This window comes from Balaenoptera acutorostrata, chromosome 1, assembly GCF_949987535.1.
Source record: "Balaenoptera acutorostrata chromosome 1, mBalAcu1.1, whole genome shotgun sequence".
Taxonomy (NCBI): domain Eukaryota; kingdom Metazoa; phylum Chordata; class Mammalia; order Artiodactyla; family Balaenopteridae; genus Balaenoptera; species Balaenoptera acutorostrata.
The window spans coordinates 120,097,626-120,124,397 of NC_080064.1; the positions used below are offsets into that span (position 1 = coordinate 120,097,626).

Sequence of the window (26,772 nt, forward strand, 5' to 3'; positions counted from 1 at the left end):
ACCACGGCGCCTACGGTTTCCGGTGTCATGGCGCCCGGAGGTCCCGGCAGTCGGTGAGGCGGCTGCAGGCCCTTCCCTGCGGAGCCGCTGGTCCGGGAGGCGGAGATGTGACCGCGGGCCCTGCCGGCCTGCCCTGGGCGTCGCGTCAGCTCCGTGTCAGCGCCCTCAGTCCGCACCGATGGCGGGATCCGGCTGCGCGTGGGGCGCGGAGCCGCCGCGGTTTCTGGAAGCCTTCGGGCGGCTGTGGCAGGTACAGAGCCGCCTGGGTAGCGGCTCCTCGGCCTCGGTGTATCGTGTGCGCTGCTGCGGCACACCCGGCTCGCCCCCCGGCGCTCTGAAGCAGTTCTTACCGCCGGGCACCACCGGGGCTGCGGCCTCGGCCGCCGAGTACGGTTTCCGCAAAGAGAGGGCGGCGCTGGAGCAGTTGCAGGGTCACAGGAACATCGGTAATTGCCACTGTCTCCCTTCTCGTCTTGCCCAGGTCCCAGTCCAAGCATGCACTCCCTCTCGCAGCCTGGCGTTCCGTCTTCCGTCTTTTAGGCTGGACAAGTGGGTCTGGCCCTGTCCTTATCACCCGGTCCAGGGCCCTTTCCCGTCCCCCTTTCACTCTGCAATACGGTGGAGTTGGTGGTCTGCTTTGCCCGTAGTAGATGCTCAATAAATTCTGTTTTGATTCAGTTCTCGTTTCAGAATGCCGCACCTATTAGCACAGAGAATCATCTTCTTTAGTGAAAGGAGGCATATCTTTACTAGATTGTAATGTCTTATACGGAAATTGTTTAATCTTTGCACACCAGTGAAAAATGGGAAATATTTCTAGTACTTGTGACGTCAATGCTAATAACCCATATAGGTGTTACTTGATACATATTTAGTATGGATTTGGGAGAAATGACTCCCAAATTTTACATAGTAGTCCTTATGGAAGTGTGAAAATTATACCTATGCACTTTATACTTTTACCCAGGTAAGACCATGTTTCATGATTCACATATTCGGAATGTAAGATATGTAATGGTTACTGATGATTGATATATGAAAACAGTTTTCATTGTTACTATACCAACAGAGAGCTTATAATTAGTAACGGCTTTGGTTAGTAAAGAAATGACTTATTTCCTGGCAAGCATGATCCATATTTAATTTGAAGGTGACCTTTTTAACATTACCATTTGGAGAAGAATTTCTTAACACTAGTGTTGCTTTTTTTTTTTTTTTCCTTTTCTTTTTTAAGGGTTGCTAAATGGTGTATATAACCCGAGTATTTAAGACGGAAATTTTTTGCAGGCCTAAGGAGTTGTTGAATCTCTACAAGATGAGGTTACAAGGCCATCTTGAAAGTCTCAATCTCTCCTTTTAATATTTAGATTATAGAGTGCTATTTTGGATCAAGAAACAATCTTCAGTTTTGATTTTGCATGTTGTGACGTTTGCCGTAGGAGTACTTAGTATTTGGGTTTTTCTTTTGATCATTTTTGCTTGGCACCCTAAGTGCCTATTCACCCATCCCTGAGTGCTTGGGAAACACAATTTGAATTATTGTGCCATGTTTAATATCTTTGAATAGTAATCCGCTGTTGAAGGTCGTCTCATTTTATTAAAGTAACCCAGTTGCCCAAAAGTCTTACTCATGGGAAAAATAAATTACAGTGGCTTGCTTGCTCATCAAAGTTATCCTTATCTAGACTACCCCAAATTTGTATTTACTTTAATGGTCACTTACTCGGAGTCTGGTTTTTAAAGTATTATAATTCGTTTCTTTTTCTAGTGACTTTATATGGAGTCTTTACAATCCACTTCTCTCCAAATGTGCCGTCACGCTGTCTGTTGCTTGAACTCCTGGATGTCAGTGTTTCGGAATTGCTTTTATATTCCAGTCACCAGGGTTGTTCCATGTGGATGATACAGCATTGTGCAAGAGATGTTCTAGAGGCCCTTGCTTTTCTTCATCATGAGGGTTATGTCCATGCAGACCTCAAACCACGTAATATATTGTGGAGTGCCGAGAATGAATGTTTTAAACTCATTGACTTTGGACTTAGCTTCAAAGAGGGCAATCAGGTAAGACATACTTTCTCTCCCCACCCCCTCAATGGTCTAAACAAAATATTTTTAAATAACAGAGGTGATTTAGTAGAGACTTAAGAGATATTTCTGTGTAAAATACTGAAGTGCCTGGGGATGAAGCAAATAAAAAGAATTTCATTGCCATAATCATTAAAAAGGGATATATGTTTGGGTCAGGTAGGGGGACCTAGTACAAGAGGGCTGTGGAATTATTAAAAGTACTTTACCTACATAGAAGACTTGTTTTTCTTTGAGCATTTGGTTAATTGCTGAATTACTGTTACTGGTGTCTTCAATGTTGGGACTCTGTCTAATGGCAGAACTCATGTGACAGTTCTGGCAAATGCTCCATTCTCCATGGTTTATCAGCTCTTTGCAGAGTGTCCTTATTTATCAGCAGTGTCTGACAGGCAAGAGAGTATCTAAAGAAATGAGCAGTTGTATGGAAAGTGTACAGCTTGCCTTTGAGAACTACCCAGTTAATGAACCAAAGCATTGTGGTAGCCAAGGACTCAAAATTTTGACATTCAGTTTGGTAGTGGCTCATTGCGCTTTCAGAGAGGTAAATACACTGGTTGGATGGAAAGTGGGCAGTTTTTGATTGGTTATAATATTTACTCATCTTCTTTAGGATGTAAAGTACATTCAGACAGACGGGTATCGGGCTCCGGAAGCAGAACTGCAGAATTGCTTGGCCCAGGCTGGCCTGCAGAGTGATACAGAATGTACCTCAGCTGTTGATCTGTGGAGCCTAGGAATCATTTTACTGGAAATGTTCTCAGGAATGAAACTGAAACATACAGTCAGATCTCAGGAATGGAAGGTAAACTGCACCACTGTTTTGCTTTGGGGCCCTTAATCCCAATGTAAGAGTACTCAGTTTATAGTGATTGTCTTTGAGGACGCTGATTGCTTCATCTCCTCCATATTCCTCTTACTGCATTCATGTTACCTTCAATGCCATTCCTCACTCCCGTAGCTACAGATGTGCTAGTGAGCATTGCATGCTCACTGTTTTTAGCTGAGGCCTGGCATGTCGTAAGTGCTTGAATGAATGCATTTCCCCAAAGAAGCAAAAGTGATTTGTTTAGTAATGTAGTATTCTAAAATATTACTAATACAGTACTATTCTATGAGGATTGTTAGAATGGATATTGGTTATTCTTTTACAAATGAAAACTTGGAGGCACAGATGTGTAAAACAACTAGCTCCAGATAGTACAACTGGATGTTCTAGACCTGGGCCTCCAATTCTGTCCCTCCTACTCAGAAGTTCAGTGTTCTGTCCACAGTTCCACTCTGCTTCGTGTTTATTTCTATTCCATATGTGAACTATCCTGAGAAAGTGCTGCTAATAACACTGTTTCTTTGGGAACATGGGTTCTAAGTTCCAAACCTCTGACATAGGAATTAACCTTTCACATATTCATGAGTTAGGAATTAACTACATTATGTTTTCCAACATATTGGGGCTTTAATGTTGTGATGATATCAGTATCCTTTAGGTTAGAGGTTTGATAAACAGTACAATGTTTAGGAATTATTATTGGTTTTGATATTAAACAAGTATTTTTTTGAGCATCTAATGCATAGTGTGTGGCCATTATACCATACAGAGTTTTATTTCTTTTAAACTCCTAGTCATCTATACCTGGTGAATCAGTTCTTGGAAGGAATACTTTAATAGCCTAGTGGGTGTACCTAATGCTTACTTTTGGCAAAAAAAGTACTGCCATGTGAGTAAAACCAATATCATTCTTTATCATTAGTACCCCAAACAGTCCGTTGTTCTTTCTCTAGTGCTAATATAGATAAACGGATCAATTTTCTACATTTAGCTTTGACTAACTTTGAGCTCTTTGGACTATTTCTTCTTGATCCAGAGCCAATCAGAACTAGATCACATTTGGGCATTTTTTTGGTGAAATTTAGAGGCATGATGTGTACTAAAGCAATCCCCATTATTTGTCTCCTAGATATAAGCATCATTATTCTGTATTTTATCACTTTGTATAGAGGCAAAATTGCCAAGTATGAACATAGGCTCTGAAGTTAAACCTCTAGGGTTTATATCTTCCTCCACCTCTAAGTTATTTATTTAAGTTTACTAAGCTATGGTTTACTTTCTGTAAAATGAGGATAACAGTGTTGAGGTTAAAAGAGAAATGATACCTAGTTCCTAGCATAGCGTGTGGCCTGTGGTATTAGGTGATGATGATGATATCGGGTCTCTTTACTCATGTACACACTTCCACAGTACTCAGGGAGAAAATGGTATGTTCCACAAGGATTTAAGGTATGAATAATGTGACAGATGCAAGTTTTAAATACTGTCCTGGTTTCTCTTTGATAGTTTATTTTATTTCTGTCTGAAAACCAGTCAAAGACTCATCATGAAGACACTCTGACTCACCTAGCACACATTTACTTTCTCATTTTGCATTAAACTACATTTCTGTGTGGTTGCTTTGGTATTTGTTTCTTTATTCATTCATCTAGTAAGTGTTCATAGAGTGTTAGGTACTGAGAATGGAGAAAAAATGTTCCTCTTCTCTAGAAGTTTTATAATAATGTACCAGTCTCCTTCATTAAGATTGTAAGCTCTCAGAAGAGAGTGTTTTCTGTTGCATTTAATTTACCAAACGTTCAGTGCTATGTGTCCAGTACTCAGTAAATACAGACTGAATTGAATAACCAAAGGAAGACTTTTCTCCGTCTTTTTAGGCAAACAGTTCTGCTATTATTGATCACATATTTGCCAGTAAAGCAGTGGTGAATGCCGCAATTCCAGCCTATCACCTAAGAGACCTTATCAAAAGGTATGTTACATGTACTTTAAACTGGCTTTTTTTTCTGAATGGATTTATATTATTATTTCTGGTTTGCTTAATCATGTAGAGCTTTTCTTTCCTTAGACTCAGAAATCTTTAGATATTCTATACAGGCTAGCTTCTAATAAGAAAGCAATCAAGTTGTTTTACTAAATTTATTTTCAAAGGAGTGTTCTTTTTTCCTGGTGAGTACCAGGTATGAAGCTCTTCCTAGCAGTTATTCAGTGGAAGATACATGATGGATCACTGTACCTTAGGCCTTTCGTAGCTCTAGCAGTTCTATATATGATAGAGAATAGGTGTTTACTAACTAAAGACTAAGTTTACTTTGGACTACCAAATAAAAGTTTCAAGTAAAGTAATTATATATTATACTTTAAATAATTACCATTGAAAACTCTGGGGACAGATACAGAGTTGTTTTTTTTAATTTTTAAATTGTGTTTTAATATAAAAATAATTCCTGTCTTTAAAAATGTAGTGACATAAAATAGACTTTCTTTGAATTGACAAAACATGATTTCTGACAAATGGTTTAATTAAAAGGATGTGTACCCTATTCTTAAATTTTCTCCAAACTGGTTTTTAAAGCTTCATTAAAACTGCTCATTAGTCCACTCCTTCTACCCAGGAATGTTTGTTTCTCAGAGTAAATTTAACGGCCATTCAGATTCGGTGGCAACTTAGTCATGCCCTTATGATAGTCGTTGTCAAACTTATTTGAGAAAGCTGGTCCACGTGACTCTTGGGCCAGGTGTTGCTCCGGAGGGTGTTCTGATTAGCGTCAGTTATTGTAAGTGAAGGTGTCTGTTTTTATCTGGCATGATTGATTGTTTTATAAATCTTGGTGTCTAAGGAAATGACACTGTTTGCGGTTTTTGATCGGAGATAATTAATATTACACATGTGTATATAATGAAATGAGTCAGGCGGTTATGGAGCTTTTTGCTTCAAGTATACAGATGGAGTGTTTTGATTTCACCCAGTTTCCCCTAGTGGTAACATCTTATGAAACTAGTACAATATCGAAACCAGGAAATTGACATTACAGTCCATGGAACTCAGATGTCACCAGTTTTACTTGCAGTTATTTGTGTGTGTGTCTGTGTGTCTTACAAATTACAGTAGTTTTAAATAGCTGCAGTATCTGATTGATACTAGATATTAAATGTTGCATTTTACATTGAAAAGAGGCAGTGTAAAATTATATAACGGATTCTAGGATAGAAGTCAAATTATGTAATGGATTCTGGGATAGACTTAAAAGTCTAAGTTCTACCATTGACCTTGTTATTTAAGCTTGAGGGGTTTGGTTTTATTTTGTTTTAATAATACCTTTTTTTTTCCTTTTTTCTATAAGTAATACTAGATTTGGAAGCTATAGAAAATTGTGACAAGAAAAATAAAAATTATAAACTCATTTTCTACTGTTAGCACTTCGGTGTATTTCTTTTCAGTATTTTTCTTCATATTTTGTTGTGTATGTGTGCAAATTATTCTAACCTTTTTTTTTATTGTAGACTAAAACATAGATACTGAAAACAAATGTGTAGCTTAGTGAATGCTTAGGAATACTCTTGTATCCACTATTCAGGTTGAGAATTAGAACTTTACCAGCTACTCCTGAAGTCCTCTGCATACCCTATCCCAATCTCAAGCCCCTTCTTCCTCCCTAAAAGTAACCGCTACCCTGACTTTCATGGTTATTACTTCCTTGTTTTCATTATAGTTTTATTACCTAAGTGTGCATCCCTAAACACTATGGTTTAGTGTTGCCCTTCTATTAAAAAAAAACAAATCCCTGTTAAGTTTCATTTACTCTAAAAGGTCCCTTTCCATCTCCTACTCTCCCTTTTCCTTTGTTTATTTGTTGAACAGCCTGGGTTGTTGACTCAGTATAGTTGTCCACAGTCTGAATTTTACAGATTGTGTTATTGTAGTATAGTCTAACATATTTCCCTATTTTCTGTAAATTGGTAGTTGTATATTTGTATCTAGAGGGTTTTTTTTTTCCAGACTATAGATGGTATTCTGTTTTTTTATGTCAGCACATAATGTGGCCATCTCCATTTTATGTGTTAAGAACTGTTAATACTCAGTGCCTAGATCCATGACTTTGTTAGGGGTTGTAGAATGGTGATGTTCTTATTATGTCATTTTCTCTTCATTTAGTTAAGACGAAATAAATGCTTGACTCTCTTGCCTTGTTTTCATAATGAATTGATTCCCTGTATCTTCCAAAGCAGACCATCCCCTTTTTGAAAGGTCAAAGTATCATTATTAACTAGTGAATTTAAATATATTTGGTATATTTCAATCCATTGCAGTTCTTATCCTAATTGAAGCTGAAATTATCCCATCTTTGATGAATGTGAGCCTCTGCAAGTTGGTTTTGGCAGACCTTATTATCTGTAATAGTTTCATTTTTATCTGGTGTGGTAAGATGTTCCTAGTTCAAAGTATACATTTCCTGCCCCAGACCTGGAAGTAGCATTTCTCCAAGAAGCCTGGTTTCTTTTAGTAGGAAATGGTATTTTAAAAACCACAATCTGGGTATTAGGAATACTCATTGCTACTGGGGTGGTCATTGTTTCAAGGCCTATTAAGTGGACAGAGTTCATACTGATGTTTCCAATTTAAATTCAGAACCACAGTGTTTTTACTTCTTCTGTTTTACATCTCTTTCTCTTTTCTTTTATGTCAGGAATTCTGGTTCTTAAGGACAAAGAGAATGCCAGATTAGAATATTTCATAATTACTCATTTGCTTCATTCCACATTACACTAAAACAGTCTCAATAATAGTGGTATAGTAAGATTACTGAAAACAGTTGTTTTTGCATATGCTTTTCCCATTCTTCCCTCATTTGAAAAATAGTTATATCTGCATTGTCAGATTATATAGCCATTACATGCTATTTTCAAACACTCTCATTTCATCTCAATTCTTTGTGTAACTAGATATTTAATGTTCATCACTGATCCTTGTGTTGATGTCTCTCTAGTCATTTTAGTTTACTGAAGCTTGTTCTCTTGATCATAGGATTAATATTCTCTGAGTTAGTGCATGTTTTTTTCTTTTAACATTTTTTTAAAAATACTGTTTTATTTATTTTTTAATTTATTTGTTTTATTTATTTATTTTTGGTGCGGTCTTTCTCTAGTTGCAGAGAGCGGGGACTACTCATTGCGGTGGCTTCTCTTGTTGTGGAGCACAGGCTCTAGGCATGTGGGCTTCAGTAGTTGTGACGCACGGGCTTAGTTGCTCCGTGGCACGTGGGATCTTCCCGGACCAGGGATCAAACACGTGTCTCCTGCATTGGCAGGCAGATTCTTAACCTCTGTGCCACCAGGGAAGTCCCTTGCATATTAATAATAGTTAAACTGTGCTTATTATATTGGAAAGTCTGTTTACCTGGTTATAAAAATCCTTAGCAGACACTTTTCTTGAGTGTCTTAAATTACAGTTGACCCTTGAACAACATGGGTTTGAACTGCAAGAGTCCATTTATACATGGATTTTTTTCAGTAGTAAATAGTATGTTACTACATGATCTGCAGTTGGTTGAATCTGCAGCTGCAGTACCGTGGATACAGAGGAACTGTGAATATGGAGGGCCAGCTATAAGTTGTATGGATTTTACACTGTGGGGAGGGGGCGTGCCCCTAACCCTGGAGTTGTTCATGGGTCAACTGTACTCTGTTTTCTTCTAGCATATAGTGTTGCTGTTGAAAACAGTGTGTTGATGACACTCTGTCTTTGTATTAAAAGTCACTTGGTCTTTTGACCTAGATGCCCTGAGGATTTCATCTTTTTCTTAAAAGTCTAGTGATTTTACCAGAATAATAGATTTTGATTTTTCTAGGGTCTATAGTCTCAGGAAATATGTAGTTTCAGATCTTTTTGTTTGTTTTATGAAGGTATTCTTAAGTTACAGTTTTTAGTATTTGTTCCCTCGCTTTGGTTTTTTCCTTCAGGCACTCCCATTCTATATATATTAGATTTTCTTTGACTCTATTCAGTATTATCACTTTCTCTTGAATCTTTTTTTATTTCATTTTTTTTTATTTAAAAATTTTTTCTCCTTTCTGCCTTGTTTGTCTTTAAGACATTATCTCTTGTGTTTATTCATCCTTATGTCTCTTCTAGCTTAAGCTTATTTTATGAAATTATTTTTTCCTTTTGTTTCTCCTGAGTTCTGTTACCTGATTTTTGAAATTTTCTAATTTGATTTATGTTACTCTTTCATATCTTGTATCTTTGTAAAAAATGCCTTTAGCTCATTTGAAATGGTAGGTTATAGTGTTCGTCTGTGTTGTGGTCATGTCTTTCTTGCATGCATTCGTTGTCTGAAGGCAGTTATTTTGCAATTCTCTTTTCTTGTATAGTAACTTTGTTATAATACTTTTTATATGGTTCATTTTTATATGAAATTCATTTTCCTTAACTTACAGAAGAAGGTGTAGCTTTTCTAACTACACAGGGCTCCTTCTTCTGTTGTTTTGTGTAATTTTTTTTGAAAAAGTGTTTTTTTTCTTTTCCTGAGATCTCCTGGCTCTTCCCCTTCCCTACTTTTTTCCTGGTGTCTTTGTCTCTTTCTCTCTCAATTTATTTACTCCATCAATGTGTATTCTCTTCCCAAGATTTCTATTCTTTGCAGGACTCTGCCCTGGAAGGGAGCTTCAGCTGGTTGGTTTTTAGAGGTTCTAGTGTCTAGATTACTTCAGCCCCCTCAGGTCTTACAGATGACCCCTTGCATTCACTTGGAATTAGAATGTATAACCCCTGGTAGTTTCAGCTGCTTTTCTCAAATTGGCTAACTGTGCTTTCCAGTGAATACCTGTTGGTTCTTTGGGATTATTTTTTTCTCTGGTTCATCAGATTAACTGTTATTTTTGTCTGCTTCCTTCTACATACATGCCAATGTGGTGCAAGTCCTACTGCTATTGATGGTTTCTCCCTAGCCTCTTGTATTTTGTAGTCTAGTGGGGTTACCTACTTTTGTTAGAGATGTTGTCCATAGATTTTTGATTTTGCTATCAAGTTGCTTTATTATTAGGGGGATTTGACAAGGCTCAAAAGTCATCTCACCTCTTTTTGTTTTTTTTTAAATTGGATTACCCTAAATCTATGTCTAGCTGTTTTTCACTTAGTGTTACAGAGTGTGGATCACTTTCCCATGTTGTATTTATTAATCAAAAAGATTTTAAATTAAAATATAATATTATGTCTTAGGTATATATAATAATTTATTGAACTATTTACTCATAAGTAGCATTTATTTTTTTGTAGATGAATGATTCAGTAAGTCATGCTAATATGATTAATGCTGTGGTGAACATTTAGACGTTTTTATTTTCTTTAATGGTTGCATTTTCAAAAGATTTGACAAAAATTGTAAAGATACCTATTTTTGTGTTTTAGCATGCTTCATGATGATCCAAGCAGAAGAATTCCTGCTGAAATGGCATTGTGCAGCCCATTCTTTAGCATTCCTTTTGGTAAGTTGTATACGTCTTTATTTTTTTCTTGGTTATTTTACAATCAAATAAGACATCAGAACTAATTTATATTCCCAAGCTCCTTTGCCTGATAGTCATCAATTTGTTTGGGAGAGTTTACATTTAACCATGTTATAATGAATTTAACAGCCCCTCATATTGAAGATTTGGTGATGCTTCCTACTCCAGTGCTAAGACTGCTGAATGTGCTGGATGATGATTATCTTGAGAATGAAGAAGAATATGAAGGTCAGCGTTGCCTAAATTATATTTTAATGTGTCTTTCCTAACTGTGTGGAACAGTCATACCAATTCGTGAGATTCTCATATTTTCCTAATTTATATAGTGAGCATATTGAACTATATGATCTCTAAAGTACTCTTTTTGATTCCTGCTATAGATTGAATGTGTCCCTCACCAAATTCATATGACAAAGCCCTAATCCCCAATGTGATAGTATTTAGAGTTGGAGACTTTAGGAGGTAATAGGGTTAGATTAGGTCGTAAAGGTGGGGCCCTCATGATGGAATTAATGCCCTTTAAAAAAGAAGAGACAGGAGAGGTGTCTCTCTCCTCCCTCTCTTTTTCTCTGTCTCTGCCATGTGAGTATACAGCAAGAAGGCAGCTGTTTACACCAGGCAACAAATCTGCCTGCACCTTGATGTTGGAATTCCAGGCTTCAGAACTATGAGAAATAAATGTCTGTTGTTTAAGCCACTCAGTCTGTGGCATTTTGTTATAGCAGTTTGAGCACACTAAAAACAATTCCTAAGGTCCTTTCAACTCTTTTACATCTCATAGGTCTTTACAAAATTAATAAAGAAGGCTATCTTTCCCAGCAACTTCTTTCTCCCTGTCTATTCTAGTCCTGCCCTAATCTTTCACTTCTCCTTTTAGCTCTCGTTTTTTGCTTTTAATAATTCATTCACTCAAGACATCTTTACTGAGTATATACTTGCCACTGTGGAATTATTCCTGTCTTTAGTGTGATAGGGGAGACAGTTATATAAACAATTATAGTTTTGATAAATCTGAAGGTAGGGTAATGTACTGAGGCAGAGGAGGGGTATTTAACTCAATCTGAGTGATGCATGAATGGGCATCTCTACAGAGGTAATAGCTGAGAATTGCTTGGCTAAAAGTTGAGGGGTTGAGCTAAAAGTAGCTGAAAGACATAGAGATGAGAGAAAGTGTGGCATGTTCAGAGAACAGCAAATTGTTTGGTATGGCTGTATCTTAGGATATTTATTGGGGAACAGTCAGTTAAAGCTAAAGAGGTAGCCAGAATACAGATATCTAATAGACTTGTTTGCTGTGTTCAAGAATTTGGACTTTAATCCCAGAGGTAGTAATATTGGAATATAAACTACACAAGAGAACTTTGCGTCAGGGGTAGAATAGTCCCTGGCTTCTGAGAAGTACTCAATAAATATTTGTTCTTTGTTAAATGCAATAAAGAGCCATTAAAATTTAAACTAGGAGAGTGATATAGTCAAACTTGTGTTTAATAAGAGCATTCTGGAAGCAGAGTGGTGAATGGACTAAAAAGCAGGACCAAACATAAAAATATCAATTGCTTAGTATTAAACATTTTCTTTGTGGAAAATTAAACCATTACAGATGAAGCTAATTTTACCATACTGTCTCTTGTAAGGGTAAATCAGCTTTGTATAGTTATCTGACAAATGAAACAAACATAATTTCTTTGAATCTGTGACAGTTGTAGGAATCTCCAGTCTCTACTTTTTAGGATGCCTTTTTATCTGAAAGAATAGTCTTGCCCTCAGCATTGTTTTAATCAGGTCCTTATGGTACAGTAGTTGTAAATAATCTCGGCATCTAATTCAAATTACTACTTAAGTCCTTTAAGTCTGTCTACCTACTGTACTTAATTCTGTCTCCTCCTAATAATTTTTATTGCTGTAAAACTCAAGCTTGGACTTTCTTGAATAAACGTTAGGGTAGACTATACCTACTCTTTTCTGTGTATATTGCTATGTAACACCTTTTTTCTACTTCTAAATACATTGAGCATTGAAATGTTTAAATGTTGCTATTAAATCTTACTGTTTGAGTCTTACGTGAACTAAAGTGCCACAGACTATATAGTACCATTAAATGCCTTGTTAGTTCTAATTAGCAAGGTCATCTTCAAATAACACTAGCTTTAGGTAAGTTTGCCTTGCTAGAAATCATAAGTGTTAGGACAGCTGTCTTGTAATCTTGATGGTGGTGGGGAAGAAGTTAGATTGAAACCTTCCACTTTAGACCAAAATAAATTGCAAATCATATAGAGGTTAGAGTTTAAAGCAAAACAAAGAAGTAAGGGAGGGGGTAAAACAGGGAAAAAAGAAAAAGGAGGGAAGGAAGGAAGGATGGAAGAAGAGCAGGCAGGAAGGAGAGAATAAAGGAAAAACAATATAACTAAAAAATCATGGGAGATTAAAAATATATATATTCTTGGAGTGGGGAAGGCCTTTTACTAGTCTGGCACAAAACTCCGTAGAGGTAAAATTTTAATTCAACAAATTTTACCTTGCATAGACCACCAAAGACAAAATATTTACAGCTCTTATCACAGAAAGAACCCCTGTAATTCAAGCCAGTAGATTATGGGTAGAGGATACAAATAGACAATTTATATGAAAGGATGTACAATGTATCTCACACACATATTTCATTCTCATTTATTGAAATGTTAATACCATACTATGATATCTTCGTTACCTATTACACTGACAGTGAAGAAAATATATGAAAACCCTCCTGTGAGTGAGGTACAGGAAAACATATTCTCATACAACACTGGAGAGAGTTTAAGTTGGTGAACGTTTATGAAAGGCAAATTGGTAACTCTAGCAATTACAAATTCATATCAATTTTGACCTAGCAATTCCATTTCTAGAAAGTTAACTTAGAAATACACAAGTGAAATGAGATATGTACAAGTTTATCTATTACAGTATTATTTATAATGGCAAAAAGCTTGGGAATAGTTTAATTATTCAGCAGTAGGACACATTAGAGAATTTATCAACCATGTATAGAGGGAAATACTACACAGTCATAAAAACAAATGAGAAAATTTCATGTAATGATATTGAAAGATCTAAAAATGTAATGTTAATTTGAAAAAAGCAAGATTGGAACTTTTTACTTAAAGCATATATGATCATGTTTGCTTGTATAAGCTTATAAGATTTATGGAAGGATACAGAAGAAACTGATAATGTTTATTGTCTTCAGGGAGAGGAACAGAATGACATTTTGGAAAGTGGGAAGGAGACTAGTTTTTTGGATTTTGAATCACTTGAATGTATTAACTATTCAAAACAAATTAAAATATAAAAAGAAAATTATTAAATGCATTGAATTTATATTGTTCTTAACTTAAGCTTAATTTTAGAAGTTATAGAAAATAACCTCATTACTTAGATATGGATTCCTGAATTCTTTAATTTAAAATATGAAAATAATGAATGCTCATTAATTACATCTGATTACTGTTGTGTTTATTAATAACCAGATGTTGTAGAAGATGTAAAAGAGGAGTGTCAAAAATATGGACCAGTGGTGTCTCTGCTTGTTCCAAAAGAAAATCCTGGCAGAGGACAAGTAAGTGAATATTTTCATAATTCCAGAATGATTCAGAGGTTATTAAAATCCTGTACAAAATGTTTTAATTTTGTAGAAAGATGTACACAGAATGTTGCTAGGGATTATGAATTTTGCATTATGGCTGTTTTTATTTTCTTGTACTTTTCACTTTTTCCAAAAGTTCTGTAATATGCATGTACTTTTTTATAAGTTAAAATTTGTTTTTTTTAAATATTAACCTACTTTTAAGCCATTATATACAGGCCAGCTGAATCATATGCTAATTTAGGTCAGGGTCAGCTACAGAAATACTTGGCCCAATTTTGTTCTAATTAAGTACAGTTAGGAAACCATTTAGGTTGGATTCTGATTGTAATAGAATTATCAGTGATAATTTAAACAAGGAAAATACACTGGACTGAGAATCCTGAAAGCTGAGTTCCAGTTTCAACTTGACTAGCTTTGTGATGAACCGTAGTTTTTTCATCTATAAAATGTATAGGCTAAAACTATGATCAGTTTCTAAAGAAAACTCTGTATCCTAAATTAAATCTTTCTTTTATCTGTAGTTTTTTTTTTATTTTTCAGAAAACAGAATATTGTTTTACTCTGAGTGTTTCTCAACCTCAACGCCATTAACACTGAGCTGGATAATTCTTTGTTGGGGGAGCTGTCATGCACATTATAGGGTGTTTAGCAGCATCCCTGGCCTCTACTCACTAGATGCCCTCCCTCCACCCTCCTCCTCAGTTGTGACACCAAAAATGCCTCTAGACAGTGCCAAGTGTCCCCTGGTGGGTGAATTCACCTCTGGTTGTAGATTTTGTTTTTCATGGTTCAATATTATGAAAATTCTTGGCAACTGAAAAAAAAAACAAAAGAAATCTCACTCTAGTCTTAGTGAAAAGTTATTATTGCCTGTCTAGTAATAACGGCACTTACCTCATTCAGTGTCAGGAACATATTGAATACATCATTGCTGCTTATTTAGTCAACCAGTATTTATTGAGCATCTGTTACTTTCTAGGCACTGGGATACAACAGTGATCAAAACACAAAAGAATATTTAGTGAAAAGTGCTATGGGGAAAAAGAGATTGGAGAAGAGATTTAAAGAGTGCTGTGGAGGGGTGGATTGCAGTTTTAAATAGGCAGGTGAGGAAGGACTAGTGGATTACACTTGAGTCAAAATTTGAAGGAGGTAAGGAAGAGAATTCCAGCAAAGAGAACAGCAAGTTCCAAGGCCCTGAGCATGCCTGGTAGGTTTGAGGAGGTCAGTGTGGCTATGCAGAGAGAGAAAAATGGGGAGTAGTGGGAGATTAGCTCAAGGAAGTATGGGAGTGTACGGGACAGATCAAGTAGAGTGAGCCTTGTAGGCCTTTGAGATAACATTGGCTTTTACTCTGAATCAGAAGGGAAGGTATTGGAAGATTTTGAATTGAGGACTAATGTGATCTGACTCGTTATTAATCTGAGTGGTCAAAATAGAATGGGAAACACAGCATAGAGAAACAGGGGGAGTATTTTCAGGGGAGAAGTATCCATCTTTAAGGTGATATGAAAAAAATCAGTCTTTATGAGCAAGAAGACATTTGCTTTATCACCAAAAGAAATAAGAAGCTTCTACTGACATTCACTGGAGAGTGAAAGCAACTTTTGATAAACTCTTAGAATCACAGATTTAACTTCCTTGGGTTATTGAAAATGTCTGTTGCCTAGTTGGTAAAGCCAGTTTGACTATTTCAGTTCAAATTAACATGTTTTTTTTTTAAGGAATATTAAAAAAATACTGGGAAGTAGACTACGGGATGCATCTTACAATTATAAAAAGTAGTCAAGATTAAAATGATAGAGCTCTAATATAATTATTTAATTACATAGTAGTTATAAAATATGTTTCCTCTTTATTTAGTTCAGAATGATGTAATGTGTAAAATTATAGGTTATCTATGAAGCAAGGAATCTTATAGAAAGCTTGGTATTCCTTCTATAAGTGCATGTCTACTCATTTATTGAACTTTGGTGTATGGATTTTGGAGTAATTATGAATCAATTAAAAAAAATCAGAAAGAGCTTCATTTTTCTCACTGGACATCATCTAATCTTCCTTTTGTATTTAGTGAAAAAGTATATATTGCTTGAAACTACAGCTAAGCACATTTATTTTGGTAAGAAAAGGAGATATAAAATACTAAATATATCTAAGGTGAAAAAATGAGCATCAATTTTTAGCACTGGATGGTCTCTACTTTGTGTTCAAGAGTAATGCATAGCTTAAAATGTCATAGAATGGAAGAGGCAAAATCAGTTCTTCCTGTCCCTTTTGCAGTAAATATGAATTCAGAAAATCCCATCGCAGGCCAAAATATCCTAGGTCTAATGTCACACATTATCCTTAACAGAAATATTTGCATGAGACAGGGAGTGACCAGTCATAGGCAGGGCATGGAGCTTTGTTTATCAATGAAGAAACAGTCCATTAAAAAAAGTACTGTATTTGAAATTGCTTCTTTTTATGCCCTGAAGGTTTTTATGCCCTTTGGTAATAACTTTGCTTCGTCAGCTGGGAAAAGGGCTCCTATGAAAGGGGAAATGAAAAGGGATAACCTGCCTGAACTTCTAGGTAGATCCAGTTTTAGGAAAAGGTACAAATGAAAGTTAAGAATCTGGAAATTGATGTCCTTAAAACTGTCTATTCTTGCTTCCACTTTGAAAGTCTCTGAGTGTCCTAGGATGCTCGCACCTCAGTTTGAAGAATATTGATGTAACAAATGAGGCATACAACCGAGGAGGGAAGGCAGTTCTTTTCCTGGCTCACATATTTACGGGTAACTGAGGACAAGTCATTTCAAGTCATGTCACCTCCCTGTAACTTTTGCTTTAGATCATCAAAAAGAACTAAAAAGAAATAAATTATTATGCCATTTCGTTTACCTATGGGAAAGGAAATTACCTAGTTTTAAACCTCTTCCTCACTATAGTTGCGGCTTCTGCAAATCTTCTTTGAGACGCTGTCGAAATGTTGTTGTTCTCTGGGCTGTTCAGCCCTGTCTTCAGCAAGTGTCTAGCATTATTCAGCACTCCTTTATGAACTTGACAAAAGGGTGTATGTTTTGATGGAATTTTTCAGAATTGAAATGAGTTCTAAGGAAGTATTCTAAACTTTGCTGTTCAAAAATGTGGTCCATGGACCAGCAGCACTGGCATCACCTGGAAGTCTGTTTAGAAATGCAGAGACTCGGGCCCCACCTTAGATCTGCTGAAGTAGAATCTGCATTGTAACAAGGTCCCCAAGTGATTCATATATATATACATATATATATGTGTGTGTGTGTATACACACACACACACACACACACACACACACATATATACACACACACACATTAAAGTTGGAGAAGCACTGTTCTAAAACAATTTTGATAAAAATGAAGTTACTTTGTTTTCTCTGTCCCCTTGCAGGTCTTTGTTGAGTATGCAAATGCTGGTGATTCCAAAGCTGCTCAGAAATTACTGACTGGAAGGCTGTTTGATGGGAAGTTTGTTGTGGCCACATTTTACCCACTGAGTGCCTACAAGAGGGGGCATCTGTATCAAACTTTGCTTTAATCAGTGACCGAAGGACTAGTTCCTGTTTCTCCTCTTCTGTTTCCTGGGTTATTGTATTCTACAGCTGAATGCAGAAGTACCCCCTTATCATTTTAAGGGAATACTTTGTATATTTATTCAATCCTACCGATGTGCAGCCCTTGCTCAAGCAGTGACTGCGTTGCAAACATTTGGCACTGAGTAGGACAAGACCTCTCAGCTATACATTGAGGGGGTTTAGAGCATCCATGTGGGCAACCTTTTTTTGTGCAGTAGGGCAAGTGCTGCTCTTCAGTATGTAACCTAAAAAGATACTAACTCTTTCATGTGATCATGAAGCGAGGATGAATAATATCATGTTGTAGTGAATACTATTAACAAATATTGTTAGAGTTGGTGACATCACTTACAGATTATTCCTTTATGTTGTCAGAGGGGTCTTCCTTATTGATATCTGTAGTTGGCACTGGATGCTCTCAGTAATGTTAAGTAATTGTTAAGCAGCAGTTCCCTACTGTGTTCTTAACACTGAGTTATGAATTTTTTTAAAGGAGTACGGTAGTACTGAATATTCCTTTAAAGAAACTGCAGTGAGCCTATCTACATTTTTTTTTAATTAAGGCTTTTAAAATAGAAAGCTAATGCTTGATCTTGCACAATTTTTATGTCCAGTATGTATGCTCGAGTGAGTGTGCAGGTGTGAAAGATTAGAGAAAATTTGAGTAGCTTTCTTTATAGTGTGAATCTTGTGAGTTAATACAGTCTATGCCCATCTCTTCCCTACCTGTTTAATATCTGTAAGATTTAGGATACAAGTTTTTTGGGAGTTGGTCTGTCTGACAGAATGAAATGAGAAAATAGTTCATTCCTGAGAGGCCCAGAACACACAAGTCTAAACTGGGTTACATTGAAACTCTCTTAAAGTGAGAAAACTCTTGTAAAAGTTTTGGTACACATAAATTGCCCCTTTCAGTCTGCTTTAGACCCTGCATTAGCTCATCTGTTTTGAACTGAATCTTCTAGGATCACTGTAAAATTTCTCAAGATAGAGTTCTGTCTACTATGATGGAAAATTGATGTGGGTCAAAGAGAAAGAATTAGTTGTTCAGTGAAGGGAAAAGGAAAAAAAAAATAGGCAAAGGGCGCATAGTCAAGGATTATTTCTTTCTTTCTTTCTCTCTCTCACCTCCCTCCCACTCCTTCTTTTCCTCTTCCCCCATTCTTTATCTCTATCCTTAGCTGAAGAGACGTTAGAGGAAAGCATCCTAGGTGGTCAGGTGATCTGACTTCTGATTACAAGGAAGTTAAGAAAGGTGTAGCTATAATAAGGTGGAAATAGAAAAGAAGAAAAACTTATGAAGAATTCTTAAAAAGATTCATAGCAATCTAACGTGTCCCCCGAGAGAGGAAACTAGTATTCGTGAGTTCACGGGCACAGGTTGACTACATGGTTTTAGGAATTATAATTACGGATTCCTCCCACTTTACAGTAGATTGTCTTCAAAGGTTTAAATCTTAGGAAACCTTTATAAAGCACTGATGATACAAAAAAAGAAAAGTATACAGGTTATGAATTTTTTGTTTTCTTAACTAAATGAAAAATTTTATTTATTTATTTATTTTCCTAAGGAAAAAGCTTTTATACCTTTCCCTGCTGGAAGCCTCCTCATATAGTCTTTCCTTGTGTGTGCCACGCAGGTTACTGAGAGCCCAATTAAGAATTTACGTCTTAGAGGATGAATTACTTGACCCTGTTGAGACAGGTACCATTTGACATTTTAGTTATTCACAGTTACCTAATTATTCAGGACTCTCCTTAATATTTGTTATGAAGCCAAGTTTGGTATAATGAATTGCCAGAAGATCTGTGGCGTGGCACCCAAGGGAGAACTGTAGAGTAAGCTTCTAATACGTGCCCTTAGAAGGAAGAGCTATTATTTTTCATTATGGCCTTTTCAGAGGTTGATTAGCTGGTTTGGTTTCAGATAAAAATTCAAGAGAGTATTGTGGAGACCAAAGCTTTCCTAAAACGTAAACGTTTGTATGGTAGCAGCTTCCATGGTGATTAAAAACACCAGATCTTTCCATACATACTGATGAACACAGAACGCAAATGAATTCTTTTTAAGGGCAAGTAGTCTAGGTTAGCACATATACCTTTCTCATTCTCCCTCCCCCGACTATCACCAAAAAGAAGAATCCTTACAAATAAACTGCAGGTAGGCTTCTAAGCTTAATGTTGCAGTATGCTGCTAACATCTTGATGCTGAATTTCACAGCATTCTTTGATCGTCTTCTTATTGCTGATGTATTCATGCGTATATGTAGTGTTTAACACTGTAGAATTTTATTACAGAAGATGCTAACTAGATTTTAAGGGAGCTGAGGGAATAATTGATGAGCCTAAGTAACCATGCATCGAATTAAATATTTTATATTTAAGCCACAGAATTGAATGGAGGTGCCTCCTTTGATTTAAATTATTTTATAGCTCTTAGCCCATTACTACCAAAGATGACATTTGCAGATTCTCCCTCCCTCTTCTGATATTATAAGAAATTTAATCTTGTTATCTTTTTTAAACCTGAACCAAATATTGAATGATGCAATTTTCATGATCCTTTAGGATGAAATATATACACAAAGATTTTGATTCCTTGAAGTTTTAAAGACAGAAGTTTTCTTTTTGAGAGGTAGGGTAAACATGTGAGGGTTCACGTCACTTAACCCCTACCATTTTGGGAAAATTTTATCTCAGGTAGTTTTTCTTTCCCTAAATTAATATCTGTGCTTCCTTCCCTCTTGCCTTCCAGTTTCTTCTTTATTATTCCATGGTATTTTCATGGTACATTTTTGTCCCAAAAAAGGCATGTAAATTGATAAATCTTTAGGAAATCTTTGGTTCTTTGGAAACATATTTGGAGGAGGTGGCGACTTGGCTACTTTCAAAGCTTTAATGCTGTATTTAGAGAAGAATAAGTAGAGTTGGACACCTCAGTGAAAGATAGCACTGCTAAAAGAAACTATTTGCTGCATTTTAAAGGAGTAACAAAATGAGCCTCTTGGAATAAGAGATTGCATTTATTATTACTGAATGTCTTCCTTGTTTTGTGGCCATCAGTATAGAAACTCTTTAGAGAAAAATTCCCTCTCTGCTTTGCCTTGAGCCAATACTAGGCTTCTTTTAGAACAAAACCATAAATATAGTTTTACTCATCCTTCTCCTTGTTTTCATTGAGACAAGTATTGCCTTCTTTTTGGTATTCCAGCTGCTATATAAAGAGGGCTGAGCTATATTAAATTAACCTTTTTAAAAAATCTCTCAATTCTTATTTAACTTGCCTTCTAGATTCATATTGCTTACTTATATTTTAACCTTTGAGCAAATTTATTATAAGGAATGCTGCCCGAAAGAGTGCTGCCATGTAAAGGAAGTTGAAGAAACTATGAGCATAAGGTTTGTTTCTGTCTTAGTACACTGGGCTTTCACCCTGGTAAGGGAATCAGTTACCTTTATGGAATGAATTACAGTCAGAGTTACAATACTCAGATGCTGTTTTATGGCTCATTTGAGTTATTCCTCAAATGCAGGTAACTGGCATTTTGGCATCATTATCTTTTTAGGCTTGTATTCTGACCTTATAAAATTAGGCCTATCTTATATAATTTCTACTATTAGTTATACTTGGCAGCATGACATTTTATTTTTTATAGTTTAATGAAAATCAGCACCATAGTAACTGATGATAATTATAATAACATAGTTACTGGGTGAGGGAGTGGGGAAGACACTCAGTAACCACGTGTTTTACCTGGACTTTTATGCAAAGGTACGTGCTAGGTGGCTTTATTCAGATAAGTGTACAGATGGAATTGCATCATGACTTTTAGTCTGGTGGATGTGTAGACAGTCAAAGATTTAAGCAAGTGCCTTGTGTTTCCTGGAAAATATTAAAACTCATTTGGGTGAAAGCTTCCCAAATGATGATAATTATTGCTCCTTTGCCTTTTCCTTGGAATAACTTTTGGATTGAGTCACTTAATATAAAACTCCAAAATTGCCTGGGTTTGCCTTTTTATTAATATGTGTAAAACTATTCATATTTGATTTTTTTCCCCCAATATTACATATAATGGAAAGCCAGAGTTATCTGACAGAATCAAATTCTTCCTTGGATCTAGTTCCATTTTTAATATTAGGTTCCTTCTTCAAATCTTATTACTCTAGCTCTGATAAAATTTATTTCTTTCTTGTCAAGTGTGGTCACAATACAGACCAGCCTTTGGTCACAATTAGCTCAAAAGAATTTCCATTTCTTCTTAAGGTGCTCAATAAATCACCTTTACTTTGAGATGTTAGCCTTTTCAGGTTAGTATTACTTTCTAGCTTTCTCAATGAATATAAGACTGTTGAATCTCTATGATACGGAATTCATCTGAGCCTCTTATGGTATATTTGGGTACGTTATATTTTCTTAGTTATAGAGGAACATGGATGTTTTAGTTTTTGAAGTACCCCAAATATTAAAGATTTTGTTTTGTTTTAGGTTAGCTTCTTCTCTACCTGACAAAACAGGGTATATCATGTTTGTTATCTTAGCCACCTCCCCCTCTCCAGTGTCTTTCACTGCTTTTTAAATTCACACAGTGAATGACCAATAGATTTACACAGTGACATGTGATTGACAAGTACTTATGGATATTTAAGAAGGTAAACAATTTTAACTATTTTTGCTGCAATTTTATAGGAGAAATGGGCTGTAAAAGAAATATCTATAAACCAGAGAGCATTTAGGAAATTGTTTATTTTATAGGTGGTCATGAAGGTGATCTTCAGGATATAAGATATATAGTTTACACAATCTTTGTTTTCCTGATATGAAGTTTTTATTCATTTTCCTACAAATCAGCACTTTTGTTGTCCCTTATACTGTTTAGAAGGATTAATGTTTTATTTGCTTTATTAGTGCTTTTCAGAGAGTTGTCATAATCATGGCAGTTATGTTTGTGACACCATAAATGCTGGAATTCATGGGAAATTTATCAAATGATTGCCTGAGTGTTATTTCCCACTACATAGAGTAGCTGTCACAATATCCTAAAGAAAACTGATTTTTTTTTTGAAAGTCATGTATGTTTTATGACCTAGCTTTGTGGTATTTTAATTTAAAAGCAAAGAGAAGCTTTGTGTCTTATTTTGCCTTATATGACCATTGATCCTTGTTGTGTTGTGCAGAAAAGAGCTTCTTTTGTTATACTACTTTGTATAATGAAAATAAGTCACATTCTGAAGAAAAAACCCCCAAGACTGGAATTGTCAAAATTTTTGTTCCTTTTTGGGAAACCCTTATGTAAACATCAGAGCTATTTGTTATCATAAACTCTTGATTGTCAGCAAGAGAATTATTCATAGTCACTTCTATCCCAGGTTGGAATTGCCTTCCCCTTCTAAGCTCTCTCCTTAATATTATTCATGATGTCAGGACAGTGAGTGTGTAAAAGCAAATGTAGTGAGGTGTTCTAAATCACACATCCAAAATCATGCATTTATGGACTCAAAAATCTTTTCAGTTATTTGAATTATCTATAGCTGTGTTATTTTATTAGCATGAGTTGTCAGAAATCTGCCAAATTTAAGAGTAAAGAAGAGAAAGATAAGTAATAAAAATAGAGAGATGAGGGGAAGAAAATAGCTTCCTTATTGGTGTTATTAATTGTTCATATAGTTTATGACCTAAAAATGATATTTATTTTTAAAAATCCAGGTTTGGTACCTGTAACATAGAAACGTTGCCATTTCTACACATTCCTCATCATTGTTTCCCCAGAAAATTATTTTAAGAGTGTATGAGATCAGACTAAATATCCATATTCAGTTTGGTCTAATTTTTAAAAATAAATATTTAAGTTAAACTCCATCTTTTGTGTATTTGGTATACATCAACACTTATGCAAATCAAGGATCAGAAAGAAACGGGATTAGCCATCTCCTTATTTCCCTTTGCACAGTGGGTACAGTGGGTGGCATTAGTATGCACTAGCTGCAGTGTTATAGCACCTTATGAAGTAAGTGGTGTTTATTATAATAAAAAAAAAAGTTAAGCTGCATCTCTGTAGAATATTTACTTTGCAGAGTGTAAAGCTGTCATATCTTTTTCCAGCAGGATTTAACTCCTTCATTCTTAATTTTTTTGAAAAAAAAATCTTCAGTAAGTTAACATTCCTTTATATCCTCTTAACAGTGGCAAATCTGGGGTAGAAGGGATTATTTTTCCCCCAAAGGGCTCCATCTTTGTTATCTTTTGGTCACTCTTTGAAATCCAGTTATGATTAATCGATTTTTAACAGTTTATGGCTTCCCATATCAGCACTGGAGTGGCTGGTTGTGAATATTACAACCTACTACTATTTCCCCTCAATAACATGTAATTGCTGTGTTTTTGATTAGAAGGTATGGTTAGAAAAAATGTGAACGATCACTTAAACCAAAGCCAGTTATAAGGAGTATTCTCTCCTGTTGGTTTACCTTCACCTCAGAACTACAAGAATATTACAGTACATAGTGAATAGTTGTCTGTAACATTTCTACCAGTTGTTTCAGTAGCGTATTTGTCTTGGCATTTCTTGGCACTATGGTTCTCTGTTCTTGGTGATGTCTTATTATTTTGTGATTTTTTTTTTTTTAAATAACTAAGTGGGACTATAAATGTAGATGTGTATCAGTACCAAGAAGTTCTTTTCTCAAATCCCTATATTTCTGATTTCAAGTCTTTTAAACCTGTTTTTTCTTGCTGAGTAGTAAAGAACTTTTATTTTCCACTTTCCTATACACCTAAAAAGTATGGACACTGCGTTTCAATTAATTGTACTGCATATAGTTTTTTGCTGAAAACTTTATCTGTAAACACAATTGCCTTGTTCAGTTTTGTTGTAAACTGACTTACCATAAGATGCACTGTTGATATGCTTTCTGATGTGTGTTTGTTTGATAAGGGTGATAAAATAAAGCTTAAAAATAAAGGAATTGCTTTTTTATTTCAAATATTTCTGTATTTTCTGTATAAATATTCAAGTTTAGATAACAGGTAAGTATACTTATTTTATGATTTAATTTTTACTGAGAGCTACCATTGAAAAATTTCCATGTAGCTTCATTCATTCATTTCTAAAGAACATGATTTTTCATCTTTGAAAACAGTACATCAAACTGACAATACTGAAACATAATTTTTTATTTTGGAATAAATGTTCTTGATAATGTAGAAACAGCCTTATCTCAGGAAAAGAACCAGAATTCATAGTTGGGAGACTTGTGTTCTAATCTTGGTTCTTTTATCAAGTTGGATGGCTTTAATCAAGTGACTTAATTTCTGACAACAGTGTGAGATAGTAGGTTCAACCATCAGTTGTGGAGCACCTCCTAGATGATTGTACTATTTTAGATAGTTTATGTCATGTTTAATGTTCCCTTTTACATATGAAAACTGAGGCCCAAATAGGTTAAATAAACTTGCCCAACATTTCCTGTGACTTAGAGGTGGTAATCATATACTGGTCTCTCTAGGAGTGGCATGTTTTTTAGGAAGTCTATGGCTGTTCTGTATGATGAATTCAAGGGAAAGAGACTGCCGAGAGGGATACCCTAAGAGACCGTTTTAAGAGCTGAGTTGAGAAAATGAATGTTTAAATCAGTAATTCTCACAGTCAGCATATAACAGTATCACCTGGGAGGGCTTGTCAAAATACAGATTGCGGGACCCCCCACCTCTAAAGTTTATAACTGTAGTTCTTGCTGGGTCTGAGAATTTGCACTTCTACCAAGTTCTCAGATTATGCTGTTGCTGCTGGTCTGGAGACCGTACTTTGAGAAGCACTGGTCTAAACAAAGGACTTGGGCTGTAGGATTGAAAAGCTAGACCAGATTTGAGCTACTTGGGAATCATTCTCAATCCCTCCTTCTCACTGATAGTTGCAGTAAAACTAGTAACTAATTGAGCACTTATTTTGTGCCAGGCACTGTACTAAATGCTTTTTGCGCATTATCATTTTTTCCCCCACAGTAAATCCTTAATCACAAGCCTATGAGGAAGGTACTGGTATTCACTTCATTTTATGGTTGGGAAAATGAACATTTAGATGATCTTACTTCCTATGGTTACATAGTGGGTAAATGAATGTCTGGCTCTAAAATTATGTTCTTAACACCACTATGCTGGGTTGCCTTCTAGTCAACCCAGTAATTCCTCTCTGATCCATCTTCCCTTTTCCATTTCCTCTGATACTACTTAGTTTAGTCCTTGATCTCTCCTCCTTACTGTAGCTTCTCACAAGATCCTCATCTTTAGTCTCATGCCCCCAGCCTCTGCTTCGCAATGCTGACAGTTTTCATTCTTAAAAATAAACCTGATCATGCTACTCCCCGCTTCAAAAATTCTTCACATTATTTCCTATTTCTTTACCTGCCCATTTGCCTTCAAAATAATATCTAATTCCCTCAGATTGGCATATAAGATTTTTCACAATCTGGCTCCTCCTACAAATCTTGCTGCATTTCCTCTTTGTTTATACTTTATGCTTCGTCTGTACTAAACTATCCATCTTTCTACAAATGTCATGCTTTTTCTTGTGTCTGAGCTTCTTATCAAAACGTCATTCAATTCTCTGTCCCCCCCACCTTACCTGTGTGATGAAATCCTGCTTATCTTTTAAAACAGCTCAGTTGTCACTTTCTCAGGTTATCTTCCCTAAACTCCACCTCCAACTTCCCACCTCCCCCAAAATATCATTAATGCTTCTGTGCCAACTTCGTACTTGTATACATGTATTTCCAATGTGGTTAGGCTTACCATTTTGTTTTGCCCAAAGTGAACTCCTTGAGGACGTTGGGTCACCATATTCTGATCTGTATCCCTAGCACCTAGCACCATGCTGGACTACAGTAATTGCCCAATAAATGTTTGTTGATTTGAAAAATGAGTTTGTAGAATCTGGCAGCCAGTTGGTTATGGATGACTTCAATATTTCAAAGAATGACAATTTGGTCGTTTCTACTAAAATTACAAAGCAAAAGGGAACAGTTATAAAATGTTAACCTATTGACACGTGAATAATAACATTGACAATGAATCACGTAATTGAATTTGGAAGGGTAGACTTTCTTTGGACTTTAAAGATATGGCAAATTACTT

The 26,772-nt window shown here is 35.8% G+C and overlaps 1 protein-coding gene across 1 annotated transcript; it reads left to right on the plus strand.

The window, feature by feature from the left end:
• UHMK1 (U2AF homology motif kinase 1) lies at positions 1-24,626 on the plus strand. Its single transcript, XM_007171679.2, has 8 exons — positions 1-446; positions 1,769-2,061; positions 2,699-2,890; positions 4,792-4,886; positions 10,323-10,399; positions 10,550-10,648; positions 13,927-14,015; positions 17,459-24,626. The coding sequence occupies exons 1-8, from the start codon at positions 179-181 to the stop codon at positions 17,603-17,605; spliced, it is 1,260 nt and encodes a 419-aa protein (XP_007171741.1). The 5' UTR covers positions 1-178; the 3' UTR covers positions 17,606-24,626.
• Positions 24,627-26,772: the final 2,146 nt, after the last annotated feature.

Coding starts and splice junctions, on each gene's coding strand:
- UHMK1 (XM_007171679.2), top strand. CDS start 179: ATGGCGGGATCCGGCTGCGCGTGGGGCGCGGAGCCGCCGCGGTTTCTG. Junction 10,400..10,549: donor ATTCTTTAGCATTCCTTTTG/GTAAGTTGTATA, acceptor TGAATTTAACAG/CCCCTCATATTGAAGATTTG. Junction 10,649..13,926: donor GAATGAAGAAGAATATGAAG/GTCAGCGTTGCC, acceptor ATTAATAACCAG/ATGTTGTAGAAGATGTAAAA.